We start from the raw sequence: 13,181 nt of genomic DNA on the forward strand, positions 1-13,181 counted from the left end.
CATGCGTGAACGTCTTCTTGGCTCAGTTCCATATCGCCATGTAGATGTGATGTCTGAGCATTCACGCAACAGGGTCAATGGCCTCATATCGTTCCCATTAACACCTTGGCTAACATTGCAATTAATTTTAGTTTACCCTGGTCGTTAGTCACGCCCTAAGACCGGGTTGAAGTATTCGCATTTTGAAACCCATTTCCCGTGAAAATCCGGGTTAGAATTGATCTTCATTAACCAATGCTTGTCTTAAGAGGCGACTAACGGGATTGGGTGGTCAGGCTCGCTGACTTGGTTGACACATGTCGTCGTATCCCAAACGCTCATGGCGTTGATCACTGGATTGTCTGGTCCAGACTCCATTATTTACAGACCGCCGCCATAGAGCTGGAATATTGCTGAGTGTCTTCGGGTGGTATCGCTGGAATACTGCTTAAGGAGGAGTAACATCCAACGTCCTTCGAATTCCTTACTCACTCACTCACTCAGTCAACTCCAACGACCATAAAATAGTGTTCTCGTCACATTGCCATTTTTATTACCCTGACCTGTGACCTTTAAAATCTTTAATGTGTACCTTTTATTTGATATAGGCTTCGCTTCTCTTATCGCAAATCGACGACCATGCACACACTACGGATATTTGCAACTCAGGACTAGGGAACCAGTGAACCATTACAAATTACCTGTTCTGTAAATACTGAGTAAAATGTCGACGTGCTTGATAGAGCATTGAACAGTGGTGTAATGATACGTCACAAGCCAGCGTTCTGACGGAAACCTGTAATCCTTGGTGAAAAGTACTGCTGGACATTATAAAGTATATATATACTCTTGAAAATTGGATTAGCTCAAACAATTACGAACGTTGTCAAAAGTTATTAGGCAGAAAAAGTCGACGAAATACTGCAAACGTAAGATCCAAAACACCCCAACTCGTATCAAACACACACCTCGTCATCTAATACCCTTTTCGTGGTTAACTGTCTGTTTCTTAGCCACCATGAGCGGTGGTCTTGATGGGTTCAGCTCTGACTTACGTGTGAATGCAAAACGCATACACGCGGGGCTGGCGTCTTTTTGTCACGTGATTAATGTTCCTCGGAAATTGTATGTCCCGAAACCGGACAACTAATCGAGTGAGTGAGTGAGTTTAGTTTTACGCCGCACTCAGCAATATTCCAGCCATATAGCGGCGGTCTGTAAATAATGGAGTCTGTACCAGACAATCCAGTGATCAACAGCAGGAGCAACTATCTGCGCAATTGGGAACCGATGACATGTGTCAACCAAGTCAGCGAGCCTAATCGAACCAAGATGACACATATATCGTAAAGGCAATGCTATCAATTACACAATGAAAGGCAGCTTGCTATAAAGGTCTTGATTAATTATTCTCTGATTATGAATAAGGAAATCTAATACTACTCTAATCACAAGAGCCAACTCTGAAGGAACAGCTGTTGACACAGCCGCGGTATGTTTACCTAGACAACAGTATCATTACAAAACAGTACATTGTGTAAACGACAAGAGGTAAATGCATAAAACTAAACTACCCATGATAGGTAAACGTGGATATAGTGAGTGTGAGTGAGTGAGTGAGTGAGTTTGGTTTTACGCCGCTTTTAGCAATATTCCAGCAATATCACGGCGGGGGACACCAGAAATGAGCTTCACACATTGTACCCATGTGGGGAATCGAACCCGGGTCTTCGGCGTGACGAGCGAACGCTTTAACCATCAGGCTACCCCACCGCCCAAACGTGGATATAACTGAACGGGTGTCTACCATATTACAGCATAAAATATGTTTCTTGTCTTGACGACACAAACCAGTGATTGATATTGTGAGGTGTTATCTACGTCACAGGTTACACTGACACACTATTCATCAGGTCAACAAGCCTGATCACCTAATTCTTAAGTCACATCTTACTACACGCATAGGGTGCTTGGGATTAATTCAAACCCTGACCACTCAGCCAAACAATTATTGATCAAACCTTAAAATGGTCCATTTCTATGCTATTCTACAGTCAAAGTGCAACGGGTCTAACGCTTTTTCAAACGGGTAAACATTTGCTTATGATATCACATGAATTTATCTTGGTCACCAGATAACTGTGCCGAACAAGATGTTGGTCAAACCGTAAAACCATCTACTGTAACATATTCTATACAACAGTCAACATGCTCCAGGTAAACCGTTTCAACATTAATTGAACTCATGACATAACAGTTATACAGTTATCTAACACATTCTTTTTAACGCTGGTTATTTCAAACCGTTGTGAATAAGAACGCTCTTACCATAAAAGGATTATCCGACTCAAATACGTCTTCATCTTCAGAGAAGTACCCCATCTTACGCAGTGCCTGGGAAGAATGTCCGACCATCTCAGAACACCGAGTCCTGACACGCCTTGCACCGCTGTCAGCCAGCTCTCTACTACGTTCCCGGCTTTCTCTTATCTGCCTGTCTTATTCAAAGATTATTATATCTCGGGCTGTTTATCCCAGTCGGGTAAAGGTTATAAGCGTTTCAAAGTTGCGTTACTTTGAGTTCTTCACTATGTGAATTTATGTTGAAATAAAGGTACGATTTAATGCTGTTTATATTTACTTTCACATGTAACACAAGCAAAGTGTCTATTAAATCTGTCGAGGACCCAGATAGCGTGCGATTTTTGTAGTTTTGATAGCAGTGTTGTTATGTCATTCGAAATGATATCACAAAACAAATACTCCCTACACAGTTCACTACCAGTTTAGTAGTCATTGGACAAATACCATAACCTTATATATCATATTACAACAGTCATTATTTTATAAATTTTAAACGTAATCGTAAGAGACTAACAAACTCGATTGTATGACGACAATTTCAGCGTGAATAGAAAAAGAAACTGTGAAAATATGAATGGATCACATGAAAACAGATCCTTAATGATGCTCTCTCGTGTCTTATGAAAGATGGGACACAGTTGCTCTGTCGATATTGGCGTGGTTAGTCAACTAAGCTGATAAGATGTCTTTAAATGTAAATAGAGTCAGATAAATGCAATTGTCGACAGCAGACACGTCACACTGAGTCAGAAGCGCATAACTATACAAGGCTTTCATTGACGAAATATAAATGCTATAGAAATATTCTCACAAAAAAAGAGTTCACAGTCGAACCTCGATGTGTCGAACAAGAAAGTGTCGAACTCCTGGTTGTCTGGAGATCGCCAACCGGAGCTTCATTTGTATAGTTTCGCATCTGCACCTCACGACATAGTGTTACAACCTTGATGTTACTACACATCGTTTGCAAGGACGACGACGACCAATATACATTGAATGTATACAGGCCTTTCAAATGAAAGCATATAATGTGTTCAAATCATAATTAGAAATGTACATGATATTTATACAGTTCGCCTATTAAAACTATTGCAAAATCTACTCACATTTAGAACTGTTAGTCGATATTTCAGTGTGCACAAAAATATCCCCCAAACAATTTGCATACAACTCATGCTAGTTTCTCCTTAGGTCGATTTGGTATATGTGCTATGTGGAGAAGCGTTTTCAAAATAAAACGTCAGTTTTCATAGTAAATTTAAAAATATTATATCGACAACTTAATTCCCATACATTCTGATCGGACAACTGAGCAATGCCTGACCAAACTGAAGCTAACACATATTCTTCTGCTCATTCATCTTACTATTCCAATTGTATTGAGACTCAATATTGAAAACGTATTAAGCCCTAAATCATTGTCAGTCGCGACATGGTATATAGAGACAGCGGTCAATCACAAGGGCGTTGTTGTGTACAGCCCTAACTCACAATACATGTTCCTCTTTGAGATTCATGTTGGTTCTATTTCAATAGTTTATCAGCGTCCGTGTACAAAGTATGTCAAGTGCAAAGATAACACCCTAACCTAAACAATGTGTAAGTGGGGATACAGGCATGTTGGTCCCCTAAACCAACACGCACTCTCTGCATTAAGGGTAAAGGGGACATCTGACTTGAACAGTTACCAAAATACGTCATTGAAGTCAAACATTCCGGTCCATTCGGCTTATATCCCTAACCTGAGTAATCTCGTCACATTTTCACTATGACACCCACCGACAGCTTCGTAAATCAAATACGTCATTGAAGTCAAACATTCCGGTCCATTCCGCTTATACCGTAACATACGTAATCTCGTCATATTTTCATTATGGCACCAACATACATCTTCGTAAACCAAATACGTCATTGCAGTCAAACATTCCGGTCCATTCGGCTTATATCGTTACATACGTAATCTCGTCACATTTTCACTATGACACCCACCGACACCTTCGTAAACCAAATACGTCATTGAAGTCAAACATTCCGGTCCATTCGGCTTATACCGTAACATACGTAATCTCGTCATATTTTCACTATGACACCAACAGACACCTTCGTAAACCAAATACGTCATTGAAGTCAAACATTCCGGTCCATTCGGCTTATACCGTTAAAATGCGTAATCTCGTCATATTTTCATCATGCCCCACAGACATCTTCGTAAACGTCCGTATAGCATTACGGCCTATTCATATTGAGAAACACTTTATATCGCTACATTGATATAAGAGTCGCGATACCGACAAACAATGTTGTGTAATATGATAGTCACGTGAACTACTGAAACCATCGAATCCAGTTTGGATCCCTCAAAACAATACATCATAGGATTGCGATGGGCCCAGTTTGAAGACAATGCCCCTTTTAAATAATCTGGTCAGATTTTAAATAACCTGATAATTCTCAAAACGTGGAAATGTGTCACAACACGACGGTTGTATTATCTCTAGCAATGAAGGTCACCTCATGTTACTGTGTGAGGACCCGCAATGTTAACAATTTTCATGTCACGCCATTGCTTTGTTATATCGGTGATGTGACCCTTCAGACTAGCCAAATACTTGTCAGCTTTACCTATCCTCAGTAAATACGAAACATGGTGTGGTGAAAGAAAAGTAATCCAAAGCATTATGTATGGACTTATATTATAACACCTTCGCTGGTAACTAATATTTTCTACGATAAGAATTCAAATTCCTATATCGTTATGGGCATATCTTGTTTAAAAACGTAAGCCCTCATTCGCTGATGCCCAACATACATGAACAAGGATAAATGACTACTGCTGGCCTAGTTCCTATCGTACTCTTCCAGCAACTGTGTACACGATAAACGATACCCCAAAGCTGCGTACGCAAACGGACGATACCAAATGTGATGTATCTACTCTCCTTAGTCTGATCAACATATCCTCGTAACCAAATAGATTCTCCTTTGAGAATCACACCATATAAGTTTCATTATACACAATACAGACGTGTGGCTCTGTGGTTCCTTGTATATAACACAGAAAATGTTAATCTGGCTTGGCGATCTCCTATATCGGCCTCCCTCCCCAACCGCTCTAACTACGACATCTCACAGTTACCTGTTTAAGCATATCATGTTATCAGGACGTGGTACAAGCTGCAACAATGCCTAGCCAAACTGTATGGATGCTTTGACACATATTTATGAATCTCATCTCCACGCGTGCAAGTAGCAAAATGGGTTTTTCAAACGACATTTATCTTTCAACCATCAAGTGCAGCTCCCAAACGATTATGAAAAATATACTTGCTTTTACATATATTAAAGTTTGATAACAAGAAACGAAACTGGTTAGGACAGTTAGCGCACAGAACAGTCATCTACTGTGTTCTGGAATGGTGTTTTTTAGGTCATGTCTAATTTGTTTACTTAAAAGGAGGAGGGGGTTGGAGGACACATGCAACAGAGATATCTACTAAAGGTGTATCTATACAGTCGTCACAACAGACAACAGCCACTCTTGAAATCATCTATCAAACTCTTGAATAGAGTAAAAGGCTTCTGAGATCAGCCGGCCCAAAACGCCGTATTCACCTCTATAGCCTATATCCTTCAGATGTCTCGAATCCCGAGATACCAAGGAATCCCGGTCTCTAGACATCTGTACAACGACGACAGAAGGAAACTGGTCACGAATTAACAACGTCTAGATATTTAATTTGACCTGAAAAACATTTTGCGAAGTCAGGCGAAAGGCTTGAGTGGAATGATATGTGCATGCCCAGGACATGACTGTGACGTGGAAGTCACTTTTACTTACAGACACAGTCTGAGATGTTTCGGGACAGTGAAGACATATAACATTCTCTTATGCATACATAATACGTATCTTCTCATCTTATCAGAATTTGCAATGGTTGAAGAATCTAAGATACAAAATGACGGCGCTGTTGTGTTATTGAGACTGTTGATGTCATTTAATGTACTCACGTTTACACCATTGCACGGATAACACCATTGCACGGATACGTTTATGCATGTTTTACAATGAGGAAAGATTGGAGACTGTAAATTGTTACACTATATAATCCAATAAAGATACAACGTCAAACAACAAGAATAACCTGCCTCGATTATACAACAAAACAGAGTCAATTAGGCGAAAAAGGCAATTAGAAGAAAGGATGACTCTGACATACTGGCATACAAATGCGAGCAAATCTGAACTGTCGGACAATCGAAACAAACGTCGTACTAACCTTATAACACAAACAAAAGTCAGTTTAAGAGAAATTGTGCAAAACATCGGGTATGACTTTAACACAGATTATAAATTACAGATTATAGATTACACCGATAACATAACCTTTATGGTTGCCCCAACAACGAGGCTATCTTCAGTGACATTTGGTCATTAGGGTAAACAAGTTAAAGGTGTTAATGCCAGAGAAGGGTTATATGTATGAAGTCTCAATCGTCTCCTTGTGGCTGTGAAGTGTCTGAGACAGAGGCACGACAACTTCATCACAGGACAAGGGTCAATCAGGATCAGTATGGATAAATTATTTATAGTGTGACAACCGAGTAAATTGGCCTACCTGTCCAGGCTGGTGATTCTCTTCATGTTCCACGTCAAAGAGTATTTCTTCATCGAAGAAACTTAAATGTGTTGCAAAGCCACTCACTGATCTCATGGTGAGAGAAATGACCCAACACAACGGCGGTACTCCTTCCCTTCAGTAAAGCACACGATACCAAGACTTTGCTGTTACCCACAATTCTGATTGGACTGTCAGACGGTGTGTATAATATGTACTATAATGTGGATGTTTTCACGTTACCTCTAGTCATTGTCTTTTGTTTACTCCATTACACCAAACATTTAACTCGAACAATGCTAGGGTAATCTTACTCGTGGCCGATTGGTTGTAGTGGCAGTACTGGAAGGTGGTAGTGTCTGATGTATCTCTTGTGTCGTGTTGCGTTACGGTCTGAGGATCGGGTTGAGTTTCAGGTCGGGTAGTGCGTAAGTGATACCTCTTCTTGGGGAGGGTCTGGGAGGGGATGAAGGACGGTGCTTATGCCCCTATGAATCAACAACGAATTCTGAGGTCAGTGTACGGTGATATCTTTTGACACATTCTATAATGGGTGAATGGAATTCTTTATGCGGTCGATGGAATATGTTTACCATTCAGATGGTACAGTTGTATTAGGATTGTGTTTAGTCTGCAGATGGGTATTGGGTATCTGTATTTGAAGGGTGTGAAATTTTATAAGGTTGAATGATAATAATCGTAATTGTCGATGGAATATTTTGACATTTTATATGGTTCACTTGTGTAATGCTTGTCATTAGTGTCAAACGAGTCTTCAGTGGGTCCTTGGAGACTTGTCAAACATGGACATTAAGTGGACTTGTTGCATAGCTTACAAATAATTGGCAAGCCTACTTCCTCATACATACATTCATTGTTGTCAAACTTCTAGGGTGCAGGGGCGGTGGGGTAGCCTAATGGTTAAAGCGTTGGCTCGTCACGCCGAACACCCGGGTTCTAATCCCTACATGGGCACAATGTGTGAAGCCCATTTCTGGTGTCCCCCGCCGTGATGTTGCTGGAATATTGCTAAAAGCGGCGTAAAACCAAACTCAGTCAGTCAGTCAGTCAGTCAGTCTAGGGTGCAATGCAAAACGTCAACCCCTGAGAATAACACTTCTCTATCATCCATCGAAATAGACCCCTTTGGCATCAAAAACAAAAGAGCAGTGAAAACCATATGAATGATTCAATGAAAATGAGATATGACACCACGTTTTCGCGAAGAAAACAACCACTTGCTATACTCTGGTCCGAACGATTCTAACTAATGCCGCTCCTCCTTATAAGATGCATTTTTGCAAGTAACAGCTGTTATGGGTATTTTAGTCATGGTTGCTGGCTGATCATTTCCTATTCAGCATGAGAGCTGCAGATTTGTTTGGAAAATAACTGTAAGGTAGAGACTATATGTACAATAGAACAGCATTCGCATAACATTACATGTTACATGTATCTAACTAAAACATATTAAATTATTATTATCATTACCCAGTAAACCGCAGTTAACAGAAATATACAAAAAGAAAAAAAAGAAAAAAAACCGTTAAAAGCCCGAAATTCAACTTTTTCTTTAATGTACAAACAAAATATGCATTTATATATTTATATACATCTTTCGAAGTTAAAGATTTGATGGTTCAAAATTTATCACGGATCACGGATCACGGATGCCCAAATGGCGAAAGTCGCGGCGCCAAATACCGTCTCTAATCAACCTTGATCACTGATCTTGGTTCGAAATCCAACTTTAAAACAATAAAAGGTTTGTCAGCAAAGTACCCATGGGTTCACGACAAAGGTATGCCATGATTACCTGTGTCATCTGCAGGGTTGTCTCCCACATTGGTTAGAATATTGATCTTCAGTAACCCATGCTTGTCGTAAGAGGTGACAAACCGGATCGGGTGGTCAGGCTCGCTGACTTGGTTGACAGGTGCCCATGCTGTTGATCACTAGATTATCTGGTCCAGACTCGATTATTTACAGACCGCCGCCATATCGCTGGAATACTGCTGAGTGCGGCGTAAACGTAAACTCACTCACTCCTACATTGGGCTGGCCGCTGTCATGAATGGACCTTCGTCTTCGTTTCCCGCAGATGATGATGTTTAACCCCACAATCAACACTATTCAAGCTTTACCACAAGATAATCGAGATCCGGACAAATAGTGACTGATAGATGAGCAACGATGACCACCATCTACCAATGGTACTCTGCCGGATCAAGAGCAAGACTGTCCGTTTATCTCTACAGCATGTATGGGGTGTTTGAAACCTCTGAAGACCCAGAATACCATAAATGAGTACCGTGTGTGCGAGAGACGACTTCAACTACACAGCTTGGTAAAAGTCTTTTCATAAATTATGAAGTGAGTGAGTGAGTGAGACAATCCAGTGATGGACATCATGTGCATCGGTCTATGCAATTGGGCTACGATATTATGAGTGAGTGAGTGAGTGAGCTTAGTTTTACGCCAGCTCATTTTCCAGCTATATGGCGGCGGTCTGTAAATAATCGAGTCTGGACCAGACAATCCAGTGATCAACAGAAGGAGCATCGATCTGCGCAATTGGGAACCGATGACATGTGTCAACCAAGCCAGCGAGCCTGACCACCCGATCCCGTTAGTCGCCTCTTACGACAAGCATGGGTTACTGAAGATCAATATTCTAACCCGGACCTTCACGGGTGCTACGATATTATGCATCAACTTAGTTAAAGAACCTGACCACATGATCCCTTTAGTCGCCTCTTTCGACAACCATGGTTTGCTAAAGACCAAATCTTCTCTTGACAGTGTGTGAAAATTGCCACAAGAAGCTTCAACCACTTGTCAAGTCATTTCAGGGTGGAGGACATCGACTGACTGACTGAGTTTGGTTTTACGCCGCTTTTAGCAATATTCCAGCAACATCACGACGGGGACACCAGAAATGGGCTTCACACATTGTACCCATGTGGGGATTCGAACCCGGGTCTTCGGCGTGACGAGCCAACGCTTTAACCACTAGGCTACCCCACCGCCCTGGAGGACATCGAGGAAGGCCTCCAAACATAGTGTCCACCAAACAACGGTTTTGGTATAAGGAGGCACTGGTTTAACCACGTGGATACTAAACACTCATCATAACAAAGACACATCTACTCTGCCTCTGTAAATTACACTGCCGGAAAATTAGGTTTGCCAAAAATGCAATCTAACGTTATAAAACGTAACTAGGCTTGAAACAGTCACTGCAACACTAGAAACTAAGCGTATGCCACACGTATCAAATGTATCAGCACTGAAACACAATGTGTTGTTTAAGTCAAATGTAGCCAACATCAAACATGACAAACACCTTCTTGCATACAGTAGCGATTATAAGGCGAGAACATTTTTCTACACAAGGAGGTACATATTATAACACGCATCACAGGATACGTGCGGCAACTTACCATGAAGGCATAAATCTTTTCACAAAGCAAATACATGTAAACATGAGATCAGTCTAAATCGGGATGATTCTAAAAACATACCTGCATCACATATATCGTATAAGGAGCGTCTCCCTGCAGCATAAATAAGTCGGTGAAATAAGTGCCATGAGATCCAGGGGCCGCCGCATGTAAAGACGGATGACAGGAGGGAAGGCTCAGAGAATGTGGTCCAGTCTGTCCACTGACATAAATCAAGTGGACACTGTCCACTCTAAGGTCAGCGTGAAATCGCGAACCGATATATAACACGCACGGATGAATTCATGGCCTTGGGATTTATAGTAAGATTGTAGGTTGTCCAGAAGTCCATTAAGGCTGGCGTTACATTTTGCACATATTTATTGAAAAAAAGAATACAGGTATGTCGAGGTGGTGTGATTTGTTTCTGTACGAAAATAAAATAAATAGCATGAGAACACGAGACACAATATCCATTTAGCGTCCTAATTTGTGGGCAGTGGCCTTTAGACAAATAAATCTGGACAAGACATGGAGTTGGACCGACAATGGATTTTGTGAGCCATGCTCCATTCATTCAAGGGGCACGATGACACGTAATGGACCGGGTCACAGTGCCTGACCACCCGATGGATAAGGCTCTCACGGCTAGCATATTCGGTTAGGACCAATTCTACCTATCATCAGTACTTTGTGGGTTTGAAGTATTTTCTCATCGAACACAGCAGCACACATGCAATTTTAGTATTTCTCTATGTTCCATTATTTGTTGCCGTCAGTATATTCACATTCGCCATGTGATATCGCATGTGTTTTTAAATCGCTAGTAAATAGTGATATCAGGTGTTTGAGAACAGGTGAACGTATCCTTTCCCACCGATCGATGAAACCCAACACAAACATATACAGTTGATGATTGATTTAAAAAAAATATTTTAAAAAAATTCAAAAGAATTTTTTTTAAAAAAACGGCCCTTTTGATAGAAAGAATGTTTTTAACTTTTTTTACAGAGGTGGAGTCTCTGAACAAGCACACCAAGACGAAGAGGGGATTATATTAACCTAAACAGTCTACATCTTGGATGCACACGTCCGGCAGTGGTGTGGACTCCAAAAATTACACCCTTACCGTTTTAGTGAGAGAGTGAGTTTAGTTTTACGCCGCACTCCGTATTCCAGCTATATGGCGGCGGTCTGTAAATAATCAAATCTGGACCAGACAATCCAGTGATCAACAGAAGGAGCATCGATCTGTGCAAATGGGAACCGATGACATGTGTCAACCAAGTCAGCGGGCCTGACCACCCGATCCGGTTAGTCACCTCTTACGACAAGCATGGGTTACTGAAGATCAATATTCTAACTCGGACCTTCACGGGTTCTTACCGTTTGGGATTGCTGACGGGGTTAACCTCACAAGGCGTCCGACCTCGGATCAAACGGTCCGTGGTTCGAATCCCAGGTCACAGCTGGTTTTATAGTGCTAGTCCACTGAAATACCATGCCGCAGTGAAGCATGAATACCCCACTCAGACAGATTATACTGACTCCGAGCCGACCAGTCCTTGTTGTACCCATTAATGCCGAGCGCCAGGCAGGGACCAACAAGTACCATATTTTAACGTCTTTTGGTATGACGCGGTCGGGGAACGCATGGGATGATCTTTACTGGTGGCATATGGGCATTGAAGTGTATGTGATACATGACTGCATGAACATATTTGAGAGATCAATAAAACCTATTGTGTTTGTAAAATTTTAGACGTTTAACAGGAACTATTTAAATACGGAGAATACAAATATGTACATATTTTACAAATTACTCCAACATTTCTCAGATTTCAGTGAAATCTGGCGAGTGAGTGTGTTTTACGTCGATTTAGCAATATTCAATCAGTGTCATGGCGGGGGACTCCAGATATTGACTTTATACATTGTACCCATGTGGGGAATCGAAACCGGACCTTTGGCGTAACGAGCAAACGCTTCAACCACTAGACTATCCCACCAGCCCTAGTGAAACTAATCCCTCTTTATAAGTGTAGGTTTTATGGCCATCGGGGTTACAGGAGGGCAAACAAAGAAAGGAAAAGAAAAACAAACAATAAACCACAAACAGTTCTATTACATTTCGTAAATGAAGTGCTTATCTGTTTTAAATTCCAAGCGTAAACTGACATGATCACCCTATACTGCCGCATCTGTTGTTCAACGAATTGAAGGAATCATTTTGAATAGTGTTGATGTCGAGAGATTAAGTCATTTAATTTATTTCTGCCACGAGGCACCTACAGCAGAGTTAGGGACTGTATCGTCATTCCACGAGCGTTTGTTAGGTGTAGTTTTCAGAACGAAATGTTAATCATACTCAATTCACGTACTGTCATAAACTGTACACAATTATGTATAGTATGACCAGAAATTATTGAGAATTTTAGGAATATGTTTAATTGGATTTCTAGTATAAACAACCTTGACCAGCTATCAAGTGCTTGGTTTCATTCAAGAGAGACAACTCCGTTAATCCTTTTTTCATAAGTTTGTGAAGAGTTATTCCCCTTTGTTTACTTGCTAGCAGACGACATTTTCAGTGATCCTCAGTATGGATGATTTAGGGAAGAGGAAGTTGAGTTTAGAGTATTATAACAAGTACATCAGATCAGCTAAAGTGATTTCAAGTAGAACAGGCGTCCCTTTGTCCACTGTTTATCGTGTTTTGAAACATATTGCAAATGGATATGGCATTGAGCACCAGGGAGGCGCAAGTAGGCCCAGAAAA

At 41.0% G+C, this 13,181-nt stretch overlaps 1 protein-coding gene across 3 annotated transcripts in view; it reads right to left on the reverse strand.

The window, feature by feature from the left end:
• The window catches only part of LOC124277836 (MLX-interacting protein-like), an 82,605-nt gene that overhangs the window by 16,270 nt on the left and 53,154 nt on the right, over positions 1–13,181 (reverse strand). Inside the window, exon 1 of one of the 3 annotated variants that reach the window (XM_046713548.1) lies at positions 6,960–7,083. The exons of 1 other annotated variant lie outside the window; for it this stretch is intronic. In XM_046713548.1, coding sequence (XP_046569504.1) covers positions 6,960–7,055 — 96 coding nt within the window. In that variant the 5' untranslated portion in view covers positions 7,056–7,083. Of the gene's footprint in view, positions 1–2,307; positions 2,425–6,959; positions 7,084–13,181 lie in introns of those variants that run through there. One more of the 3 variants, XM_046713549.1, reaches the window with a different exon arrangement.

Source organism: Haliotis rubra, unplaced genomic scaffold (genome assembly GCF_003918875.1).
Source record: "Haliotis rubra isolate DU_JTF1 unplaced genomic scaffold, ASM391887v1 Scf228, whole genome shotgun sequence".
In the NCBI taxonomy this organism is placed as follows: domain Eukaryota; kingdom Metazoa; phylum Mollusca; class Gastropoda; order Lepetellida; family Haliotidae; genus Haliotis; species Haliotis rubra.